This window comes from Gigantopelta aegis, chromosome 12, assembly GCF_016097555.1.
Source record: "Gigantopelta aegis isolate Gae_Host chromosome 12, Gae_host_genome, whole genome shotgun sequence".
Classification (NCBI taxonomy): Eukaryota; Metazoa; Mollusca; class Gastropoda; order Neomphalida; family Peltospiridae; genus Gigantopelta; species Gigantopelta aegis.
Window position 1 is genome coordinate 26,627,821 of NC_054710.1, and position 19,111 is coordinate 26,646,931.

At 44.4% G+C, this 19,111-nt stretch overlaps 3 protein-coding genes across 3 annotated transcripts in view; 2 read left to right on the top strand and 1 right to left on the bottom strand.

Annotated features, from left to right (window-relative positions):
* Window positions 1-2,746, top strand: part of LOC121386625 (putative uncharacterized protein DDB_G0271982) — an 11,872-nt gene extending 9,126 nt beyond the window's left edge. Inside the window, exon 2 of the mRNA XM_041517591.1 lies at window positions 350-2,746. Within this exon, the coding sequence (XP_041373525.1) occupies window positions 395-1,474 (1,080 nt within the window). The 5' untranslated portion in view covers window positions 350-394 and the 3' untranslated portion in view covers window positions 1,475-2,746. The remainder of the gene's footprint in view (window positions 1-349) is intronic.
* Window positions 2,747-3,377: 631 nt separating this feature from the next.
* Window positions 3,378-7,632, bottom strand: LOC121385926. Its single transcript, XM_041516718.1, has 2 exons — window positions 7,526-7,632; window positions 3,378-6,345 (listed from the first exon to the last, which is right to left on the bottom strand). Exons 1-2 carry the CDS (start codon window positions 7,630-7,632, stop codon window positions 3,378-3,380), a joined length of 3,075 nt encoding a protein of 1,024 aa, XP_041372652.1.
* A 5,958-nt stretch (window positions 7,633-13,590) lies between these two features.
* On the top strand, window positions 13,591-18,905 carry LOC121385726 (eukaryotic translation initiation factor 4 gamma-like). Its single transcript, XM_041516495.1, has 2 exons — window positions 13,591-13,958; window positions 17,291-18,905. Exons 1-2 carry the CDS (start codon window positions 13,895-13,897, stop codon window positions 17,929-17,931), a joined length of 705 nt encoding a protein of 234 aa, XP_041372429.1. The 5' UTR covers window positions 13,591-13,894; the 3' UTR covers window positions 17,932-18,905.
* Window positions 18,906-19,111: the final 206 nt, after the last annotated feature.

The window sequence follows — 19,111 nt, forward strand, 5'->3', positions numbered from 1 at the left end:
GTGGTAATGGTGGTGGTGGTGGTGGTAATGGTGGTGGTGGTGGTGGTAGCGGTAATGGTGGTGGTGGTAGTGATAATGGTGGTAGTGGTAATGGTGGTGGTGGTAGTGGTAATGGTGGTAGTGGTAGTGATAATGGTGGTGGTGGTGGTGGTGGCAGTAACAGAAGTAATCATAGTAGCAGCAGTAGTATTTAAAACACAGGGTCATCACCATCATCTTTATCACCATCATCGTTATATGGGTATTGGTCATATTAGTGTCATCATCGTCGTCAGCATCGTCATCGTCACCGTTATCGTCAATGTCATCAGCATTATCAATGTTGTTGTTTGGGTTCTTTTTTTAACAGAAATTAGAGCAAAAACGAAAACAAGAAAACGAGAAGACATCTGCAATGGCAGACGAAGAACTTCTCACAGATATCAACCCTATACATCTGGAGGCGAGAGCTCCTGCTGAGTCCTGTATCGCCGACGAATTGAGGCCCGTAGCACCAGATGACTTACAGTTAGAATCGCAGAGATCGCTCATGTCAGGTCCGCCGCTTTATGTCGTGGCAGACAATGAGTCGGGGGAGATGTTGGATTGGAATTCCTCAGCTGACGATCCAGCTAAGAGTGCAGCAGAAAGCAATGAGTTAGAACATCCAGACGAGAACACACTTGTGTCGATGGGTTCGGAACACCGTATGAAGAGAAGACTATCGTCGAAGGGTTCGATACATCATGTAGGAGATATGTATAGCGGGTCGGCCGTAGGGGCGGAGGTCTCCTACGTACGTAAACCACCATCGGACGTACCTAAAGTTACCGTAGGCTCACAGACGTCGCCGTATCTGTATAAGTCAAACAAAGCAAGAAAGAGCATAGACATAGCACCTCCAGTCTTGTCGATGCATAGCATAACGCCAGATGAAGAAAAGGCAGTGGATATTGCCCCTCCGGATACAACAGAAGCAGACTTAGCATTAGAGAAAGCCAGACAAGAAGCACTCGAGAAGGAAAGGGAAGAAGCACTTGAGAGAGAAAGGCAAGAAGCACTTGAGAGAGAACGGCAAGAAGCACTTGAGAGAGAAAGGCAAGAAGCGCTTGAGAGAGAAAGGCAAGAAGCACTTGAGAGAGAAAGACAAGAAGCACTTGAGAGAGAAAGGCAAGAAGCCCTCGAGAGAGCCAGGGAAGAAGAACTCGAGAGAGAGAGGCAAGAAGCACTTGAAAGAGAGAGGCTGGAGGCACTCGAGAGAGCCAAGCAAGAAGAACTCGAGAGAGCCAGGCAAGCGGCGAAAGAGAGAGCAAGGTTGGCCGCAGAAAGGAGAAAGGAGCTTGCCCGCAAGTTAAGGATGATCAGGGATGCACTCTTACTGTTATTGCTTCTTGTTGGTCTCGGAGCTGCCATGTATTATGTCTTGTTTATGCGAGCGCATCCCCCTCCTACAACTATAAGTGGACTAAACTTTATATGCAGGCTTAAAAGGTGAGACAGACAAGATTTCAGTCTGTATTGACACCAGAGGAACTCGATTCTCTAATGATGTCATACAAAACAAATGTGTATGGCGTTGCCACAGCGTTGGATTATCAGAGTCTCGAGTCTAGATTCTAAACGTTTTGCAAGCACCGGACCAGAACAGGGCGGTATCCGTGTTTAGGTGCCGGGCCAGACCAGGGCGATATCCGTGTTTGGGGGCCGGGCCAGACCAGGGTGGTATCCATGTTTGGGGATATTGTTCTGATCTATTTTAGAGTCTAACCTCAATTCCCTGACGTATACAATTCTCCGAGAGTCTTGAATCTAGGGTCTAGAGTCTAGACTCTAAATGTTTTGTGAGCACCAGGCCAGATCAGGGCGGTATCCGTATTTAGGGCAATGTTTTGATCTTGTAACATCAAGGGGAGATAACAACATCTATGTATACCTGGAGGATAGGCACCGGGTGATAAATATATACAATCTCGAGGGAAATAACAACATATATGTATACCTGGAGGATAGGCACCGGGTGCTAAATATATACAGTAATCTCGATTCTCATTTATACATTATAATTGGAATTTAAAAACTAAAAACAAAAGCGCCCGACGAACAAAATAGTAAATAAGCTGTAGCATTAGAAGACAATCCATCTTCCCTTCTTGTTATCCGGTGACCCACGAATGGTGTATATCAAAGGTCATGGAATGTGCTGTCCTGTCTGATGAAAGTTACGTATAACAGAATCCTTGCTGCTGTGAGATAGAAGCATCCATTTTTTGGCTTCTTTTTTTTGTATTTTTTTTGTTTTGTGTTTTTTGTGTTTTTTTGAGGGGAGATCTTGTTTTGTTTCTTGTTTTGTTTTGTTTTATTTCCTCTTTCTGTCGTTAAGCACCCTGGATGTATTTAGAATTTTGATATTTATATTTTTGCACGGCCCTTTGCACTGTGCTTTAATGTAACTTTATAATTTTTAATTTTGATATTTATATCTTTGCACGGCCCTTTGCACTGTGCTTTAATGTAGCTTTATAATTATTAATATTGATATTGACCATTGATTCATGTTTATATTTGTCATTGTTTGACGCCCAATAGCCGATATATATTTTGTGTGTGCTGTGGTGTCGTAAAATGTTCGTTCATTCATTTAAGGAAATATTCCATTTCTTCCTGTTTGTTTTGGGGTTGTTGTTGGGTGTTTCTTTGGTTTCTTATATGTATGTATATATATATATGTATTTCGATAATGTGCAATAAATATTTATAATTTTTAAAACAATGGTCTTTGTTTTAAAGGCATCTTTAAGAAACACAACGCAGATGAAAAGAATATAAAGATCTCTGATAGCTCTGAATACTGCAGATTTCTCCAAGAATATATATTTTTTTTTAATTTTTTTTTTTTTAAATTGTAAATAAATGTGTGCGCCCGTGCGTTTTTAAAACACTTTGATTTCTATATTTAAAAATCTTAAAGGGACATTCCTGCTGCAATTTTTAAGATGTTATCGACCAACAGAGACTTTTTAACGATTATAATTACATATCAAATATATTTTTCTGAGTGTCTGCATATTAAACGTGTTTCTGATCGTTCTAATATTTGTAGTAGGTTAAATTTATATTTTTCCTAAAATATAATTTTTTCGTACGTACGAAATTATTTGGAGACAAAATCCAGTTTGGGTTTCTTACAAATATTATGACGACCAGAAACACATTGAATATACAGACACTGATATTGTAAACAGGAAAATATATTGAATATGTAAGTTTAATCGTAGAAATATTTTATTAGTCGGAAACATCTTACAATGCACCATTGCAAACTCGGGAATGTCCCTTTAACTAAACTTGGTGTTAATTTTCACGGGTTGAAATTAGGTTCTGTCCCTTTAAAGCCCCGGTCACCACTGTCTCGGTGATGGCCACGGTATCCAACGGTAGGTCCCCTTGATGGCCACGGTATCCCACGGTAGGTCCCGGTGATGGCCACGGTATCCCACGGTAGGTCCCCTTGATGGCCACGGTATCCCACGGTAGGTCCCGGTGATGGCCACGGTATCCCACGGTAGGTCCCCTTGATGGCCACGGTATCCCACGGTAGGTCCCGGTGATGGCCACGGTATCCCACGGTAGGTCCCGGTGATGGCCACGGTATCCCACGGTAGGTCCCCGTGATGGCCACGGTATCCCACGGTAGGTCCCGGTGATGGCCACGGTATCCCACGGTAGGTCCCGGTGATGGCCACGGTATCCCACGGTAGGTCCCCGTGATGGCCACGGTATCCCACGGTAGGTCCCGGTGATGGCCACGGTATCCCACGGTAGGTCCCGGTGATGGCCACGGTATCCCACGGTAGGTTCCGGTGATGGCCACGGTATCCCACGGTAGGTCCCCGTGATGGCCACGGTATCCCACGGTAGGTTCCGGTGATGGCCACGGTATCCCACGGTAGGTCCCGGTGATGGCCACGGTATCCCACGGTAGGTTCCGGTGATGGCCACGGTATCCCACGGTAGGTCCCGGTGATGGCCACGGTAGGTCCCCGTGATGGCCACGGTATCCCACGGTAGGTCCCGGTGATGGCCACGGTATCCCACGGTAGGTTCCGGTGATGGCCACGGTATCCCACGGTAGGTCCCGGTGATGGCCACGGTATCCCACGGTAGGTCCCGGTGATGGCCACGGTATCCCACGGTAGGTTCCGGTGATGGCCACGGTATCCCACGGTAGGTCCCGGTGATGGCCACGGTATCCCACGGTAGGTCCCGGTGATGGCCACGGTATCCCACGGTAGGTTCCGGTGATGGCCACGGTATCCCACGGTAGGTCCCGGTGATGGCCACGGTATACCACGGTAGGTCCCGGTGATGGCCACGGTATCCCACGGTAGGTCCCCGTGATGGCCACGGTATCCCACGGTAGGTCCCAGTGATGGCCACGGTAGGTCCCACCCCGTGATGGCCACGGTATCCCACGGTAGGTCCCGGTGATGGCCACGGTATCCCACGGTAGGTCCCGGTGATGGCCACGGTATCCCACGGTAGGTCCCCGTGATGGCCACGGTATCCCACGGTAGGTCCCAGTGATGGCCACGGTAGGTCCCCGTGATGGCCACGGTATCCCACGGTAGGTCCCGGTGATGGCCACGGTATCCCACGGTAGGTCCCGGTGATGGCCACGGTATCCCACGGTAGGTCCCGGTGATGGCCACGGTATCCCACGGTAGGTCCCCGTGATGGCCACGGTAGGTCCCGGTGATGGCCACGGTATCCCACGGTAGGTCCCGGTAATGGCCACGGTATCCCACGGTAGGTCCCGGTGATGGCCACGGTATCCCACGGTAGGTCCCCTTGATGGCCACGGTATCCCACGGTAGGTTCCGGTGATGGCCACGGTATCCCACGATAGGTCCCGGTGATGGCCACGGTATCCCACGGTAGGTCCCGGTGATGGCCACGGTATCCCACGGTAGGTTCCGGTGATGGCCACGGTATCCCACGGTAGGTCCCGGTGATGGCCACGGTATACCACGGTAGGTCCCGGTGATGGCCACGGTATCCCACGGTAGGTCCCGGTGATGGCCACGGTATCCCACGGTAGGTCCCCGTGATGGCCACGGTATCCCACGGTAGGTCCCAGTGATGGCCACGGTAGGTCCCCGTGATGGCCACGGTATCCCACGGTAGGTCCCGGTGATGGCCACGGTATCCCACGGTAGGTCCCGGTGATGGCCACGGTATCCCACGGTAGGTCCCGGTGATGGCCACGGTATCCCACGGTAGGTCCCGGTGATGGCCACGGTATCCCACGGTAGGTTCCGGTGATGGCCACGGTATCCCACGGTAGGTCCCGGTGATGGCCACGGTATACCACGGTAGGTCCCGGTGATGGCCACGGTATCCCACGGTAGGTCCCGGTGATGGCCACGGTATCCCACGGTAGGTCCCCGTGATGGCCACGGTATCCCACGGTAGGTCCCAGTGATGGCCACGGTAGGTCCCCGTGATGGCCACGGTATCCCACGGTAGGTCCCGGTGATGGCCACGGTATCCCACGGTAGGTCCCGGTGATGGCCACGGTATCCCACGGTAGGTCCCGGTGATGGCCACGGTATCCCACGGTAGGTCCCGGTGATGGCCACGGTATCCCACGGTAGGTTCCGGTGATGGCCACGGTATCCCACGGTAGGTCCCGGTGATGGCCACGGTATCCCACGGTAGGTCCCGGTGATGGCCACGGTATCCCACGGTAGGTTCCGGTGATGGCCACGGTATCCCACGGTAGGTCCCGGTGATGGCCACGGTATACCACGGTAGGTCCCGGTGATGGCCACGGTATCCCACGGTAGGTCCCCGTGATGGCCACGGTATCCCACGGTAGGTCCCAGTGATGGCGGTATCCCACGGTAGGTCCCAGTGATGGCCACGGTAGGTCCCCGTGATGGCCACGGTATCCCACGGTAGGTCCCGGTGATGGCCACGGTATCCCACGGTAGGTCCCGGTGATGGCCACGGTATCCCACGGTAGGTCCCCGTGATGGCCACGGTATCCCACGGTAGGTCCCAGTGATGGCCACGGTAGGTCCCCGTGATGGCCACGGTATCCCACGGTAGGTCCCGGTGATGGCCACGGTATCCCACGGTAGGTCCCGGTGATGGCCACGGTATCCCACGGTAGGTCCCGGTGATGGCCACGGTATCCCACGGTAGGTCCCCGTGATGGCCACGGTAGGTCCCGGTGATGGCCACGGTATCCCACGGTAGGTCTCGGTAATGGCCACGGTATCCCACGGTAGGTCCCCGTGATGGCCACGGTATCCCACGGTAGGTCCCGGTGATGGCCACGGTATCCCACGGTAGGTCCCGGTGCTATGAACCGTAGTTCACCGTAGCTCTGGCTCCAGTTTTGTCCAAAAAGACAGTCTACCACGGTGGTGCTAAGGTTATTACACGGTGAGCCACTGTAATCCACGGTAACCCACGGTTTCACTACAGAAGACCACGGTATTATTACGGAGCCCGTCATTGACAACGAAGGTGGTGCTACAGTGTGTCACGGTTACCCACGATTCGACTACGATGGGACACGGTGTCGCAAATAACATTTTTAAAAATAGGCAGAATATTCGTTATTGTGACAAACACATGATTTGATACGATGATATATTTTGTAGACAATTCTAAGAAATTTACCGTTTACATCTAGACTTAACATCTTTTGCCACAAACCTGTTCGCCAAACCGTGCCAAAAGCTTTAGAGAAATCAATAAAAGCACAATATAGTTTTTTTCTTTCATTGCACAAACGCGTCATATCCAATCTGTACAAGCCATTAGTCGAAAACATCTTACAGCGGTTGCAGTTCCATTTATTGGATATAGGCAATAAATAACATGATTAAAGGGTTTTTTTATTTAACGACACTAGAACACATTTATTTATTAATCATCGGCTATTATATGTAAAACAAAAACAATTGATATTTTTGACGTATATTCTTAGATAGGTCTATTTCTCCTAAGGAAGCCCGCTACATTTTCCCATTAGTAGAAAAGGATATTTTATATGCACCATTCCCACACACTTAACCATATGTCTGACGTAAGTCAATATAAGTCTCGGTAGGAGTAGACTCTCGCGGTGAATTACGGATAGCCAAGGAAGGGTCTACGATGGGCCTACGGCGAGGCACGGTGGCACTAAGGTTGCAAATAAAAGAGAAATACTGTGACTACATCCCTATTTACACGGATGGGTCACGGGATGGGAATTCTGTGGCTTGTGCCACAGTTTTTCCATCAGACAAAATAATCTCTATGAGATTTCCTGATTTGGCATCTATATTTAGTGCCGAAACTTGGGCAATTATTAAAGCCCTAGAGGAAATCAAAACCTCTAGCTCCTCTAAATTTATAATCTATACCGACTCACTTTCGTGTCTCCAGTCTTTACAATATATGAAGCTGGAACATCCCTTAATTGGGATGCTGATACGAAAGTGTGTCTTTTTATCTATTAACAATAAGAATATTGTGTTTTGTTGGGTACCCAGCCATGTTGGCATCAGAGGCAATGAAAGGGCAGATTGTGCTGCCAAGTCTGCTTTGACTTTGCCACGTGCCAATGCTGGTATTCCCTATAGCGATCTCAAACATCACGTAAATAATTATATCTTTTCAACTTGGTAAGATGATTGGAACGGTGCGGTCGCGAACAAGCTTCATTCTGTTAAGCCAGTCGTGAGAGTGGCAGTCCTCCTATAGGCAGTGCAGAAGGGATGAAATAGTCTTGTGTTGTGCTCGCATCGGACATACTTACATTACCCATTCATTTATTCTCATGAAGGATCCTCCACCTCAGTGTGAGCATTGTCAGTGTACACTGACGGTGCACCATATTTTGGTGGAGTGTAATCATCTGATCCAGACTAGAAACGATATATTCGAAGCAAGGGATGTGGTGGAATCCTTTAGATTCCACCCTGAACTTGTACTAAAGTTTTTAAAAGAAACTGGATTTTATTCCAAATTTATATTTACTTTTGTGTAATATTTGATTTGTAACATGAATTTTACCTTTATAACAAATGTGATATGTATTATTTTGTACAGCTCTTTACACTGTCTTTGACTTAACATTTCAAATTTCATGTACCACCGCACAGCTCTATACACTGTTTTTAACCTAACCTTTTATTTTTTTATTTTTACCATTGTATGACACCCAATAGCCGATGTATTATTTGTGCTGGGGTGTCGTTAAACATCCATTCAATTCAATTAAGGTTACACTACGGTGGCACTACGATATGCATTCACCGGCGGCGAGCTACGGTGAGCCACGGAAGTATTAAACAGCTTAAAACAACCGTGGCAATCTACGGCTCGCCCCGGATGTGTACGGTTACCCACGGTCCAACCCCATTCCGATTTCAGGCACCGTAGGTTACCGTAGCCATACACCGGGACAGTGTGACTGGAGCTTTACATGGTGATTTGGAGAGGCTAATATTACATATTAAGGGACATTCCTGAGTTTGCTGCATCGTAAAATGTTTCCGACTAATAAAATATTTCCACAATTAAACATATATTAAATATATTTTCTTGTTTAGAATATCAGTGTCTGTATATTCAATGTGTTTCTGGTCGTTTTATTATTTGTAAAAAGCCCAAACTGGATTTTGTTTTCAAATAATTGCGTATTTAAAAATTATTTTAGAAAATAATATGAACACAAAACTAGTACAAATATTGGAACGATCAGAAAGACGTTTAATATACAGCTACTAATATTTTATGCAGAGAAGTGTATTTGATATGTAATTACAATAGTTAAAAGTCTCTGTTAGTCGATAACATCTTAACAAATGCAGCAAACTCAGGAATGTCCCTTTAAACACAGTTTCATGTTCAGAATACCATCGTCTGCGTATTCATTGTATTTTGGTCGCGTGCTAAATAGACTGACTTTGACCTGTATTCACGTGTTCACATACAACGAAGGTTTCGAACACGCCTATCTCGGGCTTAATTTCTGACATCGCCGGTGACTAAGTCCGGGACAGGAGTGGGGCGGGGGTAAGTTTGAAGTGGGCGGAATTTGGAATAGATATTTAGAAGTTAGGTCAGAGACCTAAGACCCAAAATGACCTGATTCACTGTACTCATGTCTGGACGTCAAAACAATTAAGTCAAACAGTTGAAATTTGAAAGCTCGGCCGAAAAGGTAAGGTGATTTGAGCAATTTTGACGGGCTGTCAGAATAAAGTGCATCGGACTATTTATAAAAAATAAAAATAAATGTTTGATTCGACCGTTCTGGCGAGTGGTTTTTCATTGGATGGTATGACATTGGTGACGTGGTCATCACCTAGGAACAGCCAGTCGTATGTCTTCAAAATGTTAACGCACATATGTGTGTTAACAAGTATGTGTTATGAAAAATAACGAATGATGTCCTCACTGTATGTGTTTTTTGTACGTACTAAATTAGTATTATAAACATTATGACAACAACTAGTCGGAAGTGACGTAGAAAGTGTTTTTTTTTCCACGTCCGAATATTGTTACATACATTACATGTAGCTGGTATTCAAAACTTGTGGCACCATGTTTCTGAACCGAAATAGTGCAACAAATGGACACACAAACCAAAAATGTATAACCTACCATACTCACTAAATCCCGATTGAAGTACTTGCGTCATTATTAACAAACTAAATCTGGAGTCGATGGTGTCGGTAAAGCAGATGGGTCCACAGATATATTAGTCATGTTGGCACCGGCTGAAAGGAGAAATAGTCAATTTTGTCGGCTGCTTCCGGAGAAAGTCCGGCGACTCAATCTGAAAAAAACAAAACATTTCACACTGACGCTAGCTACAGATCTGGCAACAGACTAGTTCGAAGGGACGTAGAAACTGGTTCTTTCTACGTCCAAATATTCTTACATATCCTAAATATAGCTGGTATTCAAAACTTGTGGCAGCTGACATAGTGTAACAAATGGGCATACAAACCAAAAATTATAACCTACCGTACTCACTAAATCCCGACTGAAGTACTTGTGTCATTATTAAAATAAATCTTTCAACGACAACATAAAACATTTCTCCATCATTTTAAATTTGCTAGAGGGAAGCAACTCGTCTTTCACATAAAGAAAAATATTGACTTAATGTGCGCCCCGCACTAAACAACAACCAACAACAACAACGACAACGACAATAGCCCTGCAACAGAGGCCAACAAAAGTTAAGTGTATCGGGACAGCAAGTATAACATTTGTCATCATGGTTAAAATTGGTCTTTGGTTCCTGAAAATATAAGATGACATTTTCTAAAATTGGTGCGCGTTAAATTTGTATATCTCCGAAATTGGGATGTAGCCCAGTGGTGAAGCACACGCTTGGTGCGATATCGGTCTAGGATCGATCCCCGTCGGTGGGGCATTGGTCTGTTTCTCCTTTCAGCCAATGCCAACATAACTATTATATCAAAGGCTGTAGTATGTGCTATCCTGTATGTGGGATGGTACATATAAAAGATCCCTTGCGGCTAATCGAAAAGAGTAGCCCATGAAGTGGCGACAGGAGGTTTCCTCTCTCAATATCTGTGTGGTTCCTAACCATATGTCTGACGCTATATAACCGTAAATAAAATGTGCTGAGTGCGTCGTTAAATAAGTCATTTCCTTCCTTTCTTTCAGCCAGTGCCAACATGACTATTATATAAAAAAAAAACTGTGGTATGTGTTATCTTGTATGTGGTGGGTTGGTGCATATAAAAGATCTCTTGCTACAAATGGAAAAATGTAGTGGAGTTTGCTCTGTGGATTATATATCAGAACTACCAAATGTTTGACATCCAATAGCCGATGATTAATTAATCACTGTGCTCTAGTGGTGTCATTAAACAAAACAAACTTTGCTCTCAGTGAAGGAGATGTTAAGATCTAAATACACATAATGGACAATTGTCATGTCTCTCGCCATAGCAACATCTGAGGAACTATGAGGATGCTTTTGGCGCTAATGAATTTGATGTCTTGAAATCTGACAGGTGTCCTCCATTGCCCATGTTCCTTTGATCGTTGGTACTAGGTACGCGGTCGATCTAGGATCGATCCCCGTCGGTGAGCCCATTTGGCTATTTCTCGTTCCAGCCAGTGCACCTTAACTGGTATATCAAAAGCTGTAGTATGTGCTATCCTGTCCGTGGGATGGTGCATATAAAAGAAAAATGTAGCGGGTTTTCTCTCCATTGAGCCTTGCGGAGCACTCACTCAGGGTTTGGAGTCGGTATCTGGATTAAAAATCCCATGCCTCGACTGGGATCCGAACCCAGTACCTACCAGCCTGTAGACCGATGGCCTACCACGACGCCACCGAGGCCTGTCACGGGAAAAAACTAGGGTCTGCGGCTTTAAAGTTCGTTTCATTTAACGACACAACTAAAGTACATTCATTTATTACCCGAGTGCTCGCCCTAGGTGCTTGAATCGCGGGATCGAACCACCTTTGTGGATCCATTCAGCTGATTAAGTTTTTTCTCTTTCCAGCCAGTGCACCACAGCTGGACAAAGGACGTGGTATGTGCTTTCCTGACTGTGGGAATGTGCATATAAAAGATATCTTGCTGTATTAAGAAAAATAGCGGGTTTCTTCTGATGACTACGAGTTAGAATTACCAAATGTTTGACATCCAGGAGTCGATGATTAATTAATTAATCAATGTGCTCCAAGGGTGTCGTTAAACAAAACAAACTTCCTCTTGATTTATTACCCGGAGCAAGCCTAGTGTCGGTGACAATTTTTCAAGCATTCTGCGTTTTCCTGGTTTCTTTTCTTTACGCAACCCAGTAACCCCACCCCACAAAGTAACATGCCAACAAATGGAAAACAGTATTGCCTATGAGTCATGTTATGTAGCGACAGGAAAATGTAAAACGTGGTGGTGGTGGGGGGGGGGGGGGGGGGGTGAAATGTGATTTGGGGGAGGGGTAGGCATGGGGTCAATGCCAGTGTTTTCAATTGTGCTCTGATTTTAAATGTTACAGTGGGTTTTTTTTTGTTGCTTTGGGGTCCCTGTCCCCCATCACCGAAACCAGTAGCAGAAAACGGCAAGATTCTCCCCTACTTGCAAATTAGCCCTATATAGACAATAACTAGGATGTTGACTTTATCCTGTGTGACCGGCCTCGGTGGCGTCGTGGTAGGCCATCGGTCTACAGGCTGGTAGGTACTGGGTTCGGATCCCAGTCGAGGCATGGGATTTTTAATCCAGATACCGACTCCAAACCCTGAGTGAGTGCTCCGCAAGGCTCAATGGGTAGGTGTAAACCACTTGCACCGACCAGTGATCCATAACTGGTTCAACAAAGGCCATGGTTTGTGCTATCCTGCCTGTGGGAAGCGCAAATAAAAGATCCCTTGCTGCTAATCGGAAGAGTAGCCCATGTAGTGGCGACATTGGGTTTCCTCTCAAAATGTATGTCTGACGCCATATAACCGTAAATAAAATGTGTTGAGTGCGTCGTTAAATAAAACATTTCTTTCTTTCTTTATCCTGTGAACCAGGGCCTTGACGTAGCTCAGTAGTAAAGCGCTTGCCTGATGCGCGGTCGGTCTAGGATCGATCCCTGTCGGAGTGGTCATTGGACTATTTCTCGCTCTAGCCAGTGAACCACGACTGGCATGTGTTATCCTGTCTGTGAGATGGTGCATATAAAAGATCCCTTGCTACTGATAGAAAATAACGTAGCGGGTTTCCTCTCAAAGACTAAATGTCGAACTTAGCAAATGTTTGACGTCCAATAGCAGATGATTAATAAATCAATGTGCTCTAGTGGTGTTGTTAAACAAAACAAATAAACTTTATCTTGTGAAGGTAAAAAGAAAAATTCCGGCCTGAACTAGTCAATATTTTTTAGCCTATAGTCCATAAAATTCAGGGAAAAGCTATTATTTTTGTTATTCCAGCTACATTGTAAAAATGGGCGATTTTGTATTGTAAACTGATGGCGAGTAGGTTCTGTATTGTGAATGGTTAATTACATTCTTTTTCAAAATCAAATGAAAATAACACCCGGAAAGCCAATGGCGTCATTAGAAAGTGACGTCATTAGCAACTGGAACCAGCCAAGTTGACTGTTCAAGGGTCTACAGTTTAATTGCAGAAATGTTTTTTTTTCGAGAAATACCAAATAATACAAATTTATATACAGTTAGTTCCGAAAAAAAAAAAACCGATTCAGTTTACAATGAAAATAACCATATGGAGTTTTCAGATTTGCGGGCGTTACTGTCTATTTGATACCCCCATTTTTTTAAAAACATCGCTGCTGTTGAAAAGTGGATGACACATTCACCCCCCCTGCCCACCCACCCACACACTTCCTACGCCAGTGCATGTATTTATATGTATGTGTGCCCACACACACACACACACACACACACACACACACGCACGCACGCACGTACGCGCGCGCACACACACACAAACACACCGTTCTACGCCCGTGATTGTGTCCATCATGCCGTTTAGGCATTAATGGGCACTACTGCTCACGATGACGTCATTAGTCTCCACGGATGACGTCATACCATCAGCCTAGCTTCGTTCGTTCTTAAAGTTTTTGTTTGCTGGCACCTTCATACTGTTCTATGTTCATTGCATTAATCATGAACACCGTGATATGCAGATCGACAGGTTTTCTGATTAGTTGAAAGTGAGATTCAAAATAATGAAGTAGGACACGCCATACTCATTCCCGTAGACTTACACGCGTCCAGTGCTCACCAATATATCCGCAACAGTAGCATCCCAGCAGTCGTTTTCCGGGTTGTCTCAAAAGAAGCGGAATTGGTTAATACCAGTTATGACATACCAAAGTCCTACTCATCAGATACATTATAATGGGATTGTGCTGCAGCCAGAAACGAACAACTCGGCAGTCGTCTGTCCCTTATATCTCTTCAGGTAGGCGTGGCTAGTTTGCAGGGCCGTAGCTAGTGGGGTGGGCATGTGCCTCACCCGAAAAAAAATTTGAACATAAATAAATAAGATTACTGGTTATTGGTATTGACGTTTTAAGTATGTATCCTCCCTTAAATGGTATTTCAGATCCTCTAAATTCCTGGGGGCATTATTCATGCCCTCGAACCCATAGTGTCTTGCGCTTTCCATGCTCGTATGTTCCAAAATTGTATCTGCCTCCACAAAAAAAAAAATCCTAGCTACGGCCCTGGTTTGTCTCTGTTCCCCCGTCTGAACCACCCCCAGCTCAACTCTCTCTCTCGCCCTCCCTCCCTCCCTCCCTCCCTCCCCCTCCCTCTCTCTCTCTCTCTCTCTCTCTCTCCTCTCTCTCTCTCTCTCTCTCTCTCTCTCTCTCTCTCTCTCTCTCTCTCTCTCTCTCTCTCTCTCTCTCTCTCTCTCTCTCTCTCTCTCTCTCTGCCCCTCCCCTACATCCGCCTTTGCACTGGTGGCACTAAATGTGTACACCTATTATAATATAGTCAGTCCCATCTTCCTACAAAAACGTTTTTTGTAAATAGTTTGAAAGAAGAAATGTAAAAGTGTTTTGAAAATAAGAAAATAAATATTATTTTTGTGTGCACTTTAGAAATCAACCGGCTCGGAAATAAATAACTTGTAGTAAATGTTATAGTACACTGGTGGCACTTAAGTCTGCGCACCTAAGCATTTGTGTTATATTTTAAAGTTAAAATCTTTCTTTTAAAATATTTGTTTCACCTCCGCATTACAATGGAACAACCAGGGCCGATAGCTAGCATGGGGTCAAGTGGGGGGTGGGGGGCAGTTCCCCCCCCCCCCGAAAAAATTCGGAAAGCATTATAGAAACTTAAAGAAAAGGAGTTTTATACTATCGCCCCCCCCCCCCCCCCCCGCCCTCCCCCAACAAAAAATCCTAGCTACGGCCCTGACAATAAACGTCACTACTGAAAGTTATTTTAATTTTAATGTTTTTTAAACTCAAGTAATGATCGCATTGTTAGTGGGGACCCCCCGCCCCCCCCCCCCCCCCCCCCCCCCCGTATTTACAGACCTGCATGACGGCACATAAGTCTGCGCAGCTAACATTAAAACAACCACTTCTGTCGCTAATGTTTACAGAAACAGCAACAAATAATGGATCCGACTTTTTGTAAGTTCTAAACAACAAACACTTCCTGTTATAGTCTGTTTCTTAAAAAATTAGATTATGCAAATGGGATAAATATAAACAGTGTTCCATGCTCCTTAGTTTGGACAACACCAAATGATAATATAAAAACAAAAATTGATTATTATTCAATAAGAATTGTCTGTTATTAACTGTGTAAATGAGCACAAATAGTGTTCGTTATATATAGGACAATAAATGATAATTTTGAAACAGACTATAGCTAAAATAGCCCATGCTGTAAGTGCAAGCTTCAAAGTCACGGGCAGCCATATTGCGTTGTCACTCGGAGGCAAGTTCAAAGTATGCTTGGATGTTTACGTTAACAGATAAATAAAAAACCCAAACATTTATTTTATTTACGGATTCATAGTTTTATACTTGTATTCACAATTAAGATGTATCTTTTTAACAATTTTTTTATGAACTAAATTAACGTTGTTTGTTTGTTTACAAACATACCCCGACATTTGTTTTAAGACGTAATGTAACGTCATTAACATGCGCAGACTTTTGTGCCGCGCAGACTAAGGTGACATGAGTGTATGAAAAAAGGCGTTCCCTTGTGGGACGGACTATAAACATTTGTTATATTTTAAAGGCAAAATCTATCATTAAAAATCTGTGTTTTACCGCCACAATACATTGTAAACGAGTTACTACTGGAATGATGAGCACATTTTAGTGGCGTCCCTCTGTCAGGTCCGTAGCCAATGGGTGCGGTCGGTCGATCCCCCTTCCCCCCCCCCCCCCCATCGATGGCTTTTTTTTTCAATATGACCCTGGAACCCTATAAGCAACTCGGGCGCGAAGCGCCCCTCACCATAATCCTAAACACCTCCCCCCCCCCCCCCCTTCAAAATCATGGCTACGGGCCTGTCTGTGTTAATTACTGGCCTGCATGACAAAACAAGACAAGACAATAATTTATTACACTCAAGCCGTATTCTACGGCATATGAGGACATGCGTTCAATGGTAGGACATGGTTTACATGAGCAAAAATAGTAGTAGTACAGATATAATACAAATGCGAAAATTAGTACATGTGATATTTTATCAATGGTATATAAATATAGCTTATGATGTAGTAAATAATATGTTATATGTTTGCTACATATAAACTTTGGGGTGGGTGTGCACGAAACATAACATCCATGAAACCATTTCGATATCTTAATCATACACGACAATGGAGGTGAGAAACATACACTGCTCAAAAACAATGTGCTTTTTTCCTGTAATTTGTTGTTGATGATATTTTGTTATGCACGATTTTAAATATTAGAGTTGCACGGCATATCTGTCTGCGCAGCAAACATTAAAACAACCACTTCTGTCACTACTGTTCACAGAAACGACAAATAAGTTATGGATCTGACTTTTCTTATGTTCTAGACAACAAACATTTCCTATTATAGTTTGTTTCAGATTAATTTAAATTATAAAAATGAGATAAATATAAATGAAATATTGATATAAATGGTGTTCTATGCTCCTTAGTTTGGATAACTAAAAATGACAATATTAAAAAAATGACAAAATGTATGATCATTGTTCAACAAAAGTTGTCTGTTAATAATTATGTAAATGAGCACAAATAGTGTTTCCATTATTAGTGTTTCCATTAGCCATATGGAACAAGGCTAATTATGAAACAGACTAGAGCTAAATATAGGCTATGTACGTGAGCTTTGTATTCTGGGCAGCCATATTGGTGGTGTTATATTTAATGAGATGTTTGTAGATCGATCACCGTTGAACAAATTTGGTCCAGTCACAGTTGCGAAATGCATCACTTGTTTCAAGACTTAATGTAACGTAATTAACATGCGCAAAGTTTTATGGCTCGCAGACTTATGTGACATGAGTGTATATATTTATCTATTATTTATTGTGCCTCCCCTTTTTGTCTTTCTCATCCTCTTCTCTCTCTTTCTCTCTCTCTCTCTCTCTCTCTCTCTCTCTCTCTTCTCTCTCTCTCTCTCTCTCTCTCTCTCTCTCTCTCTCTCTCTTATCCTATCTCTCATGCACTGTTCTTTTTCTGTCTATCTCCATCCTTCCCATCCCTCCCTCTTTCTTCAACCCTCCATCTTTTCTCTTTCGCCTTTCTTTTCTTCCTCTCACAGAAGAATCAGAGAAGGACGAGGAAGTGCATCCAGTTGTTGAATTAAAGCCGAGTGCAGACACGGAGGTAGCCGGTGAATTGTCAGCAGAGACACTAGCGGTAAAGCCTTCAGCAATTGAAGTAAAGGAAAGTGCACAATCACTCGATGACGTAGAGAGAGCCAATCGAGAAGCACGCGAGAGAGCAGAGCAAGAAGCACTCGAGAGGGCAAGGCAAGAAGAACTCGAGAGGGCAAGGCAAGAAGAACTCGAGAGGGCAAGGCAAGAAGAACTCGAGAGGGCAAGGCAAGAAGCACTCGAGAGATCGAAGCAAGAAGAACTCGAGAGAGCGAAGCAAGAAGAACTCGAGAGCGCTAAGCAAGAAGAAGAACCCGAGAGCGCTAAGCAAGAAGAAGAACCCGAGAGAGCAGACGAAGATTCATTGAGCCTAGCTAGCCTGGATTCGCTCGATGAATTGGAGAGAGCAAGGTTGGCAGCAGCGGAGCTTGCCCGCAGGAAAAGGATGATTAGGGATGCACTCTTACTGTTGTTTTTTATTGTTGGTGTCAGTGCTACCATGTATTATTTCATTTATTCCCCAGTGACTTCTCCTAAAACTCACAGTGCTGTAAGCTTTATATGCAGGCTTAAAAAAAGAAAGTGAGACAGACAAGATTTGAATCTGTATTGACATCAGAGGAACACACTCTCTCTCTCTCTCTCTCTCTCTGTCTCTCTCTCTGTCTCTGTCTCTGTCTCTGTCTCTGTCTGTCTGTCTGTCTGTCTCTCTCTCTCTCTCTCTCTCTCTCTCTCTCTCTCTCTCTCTCTCTCTCTCTCTCTCTCTCTCTCTCTCTCTCTCTCTCTCTCTCTCTCTCTCTCTCTCTCTACCTCTACCTCTACCTCGATCAGGACCCGTGCTTATAAAGCTTTTGTAGTCTAACTCAAATCACTAATCATATCATAGAGAACAAAATGTGTATGGCGTTGCCATAGCGTTGGATTATCTGAGTCTTGAGTCTAGACTCCACACGTTTTGTAAGCACCAGGATGGTATTCGTGTTTGGGGGTACTGTTCTGATCCTGTAACCAGGGGAGATAACATCTATGTATACCTGGAGGAATAGCATCAGGTGAATCAAGTTATAAATGTGTACAATCTCGATTATCATTTATACATCATATTATGTGGAATTTGTCGACTAAAATCAAAAGCGCCCGACTTAAAAAATAGAAAATAATTTGTAAGGTTAGGGTCTATCTTCCTTTCTTGTTATCCAGTGGGTCACGACCTGTGTATATCAAAGGTCGTGGAACGTGTTGTCCTGTCAGGAAATGTACGTATAAAAGGTTCCTTGCTGCAGTGAGACAGAAATATCCTATGTGGCGGGTTTTCACTCTTATTAAGTAGATCAAGTGCTAAGATAACCATACATTAGGCAGCTATTTGTAACTGTTGTATACGCATCAACGTTAAGGGTTAGTTGATGTGTTTGGTAATTTCTTTCCAGTGTAGAGGCGGGATTTAGCTCAGTCGGTTGAGCACCCGCTTGAGGTGCTTGCGTCGCAGGATCGAACCACCTCAATAGATCCGTTCAACTGACTGGGTTTTTTTCTCGTTCCAACCAGTGCACAACAACTGGTCAAAGGCCGTGGTATGTGCTTTCCTGTTTGTGGGAAAGTGCATATAAAAGATCCTTTGCTGTAGTAAGAAAATGTAGCAGGTTTCCTGTATTGACTACGAGTTACAATTACCAAATGTTTGACATCCAATAGCCGATGATTAATATATCAATGTGCTCTAGTGGTGTCGCTAAACAAAACAAACTTTTTTCCAATGTATGTTT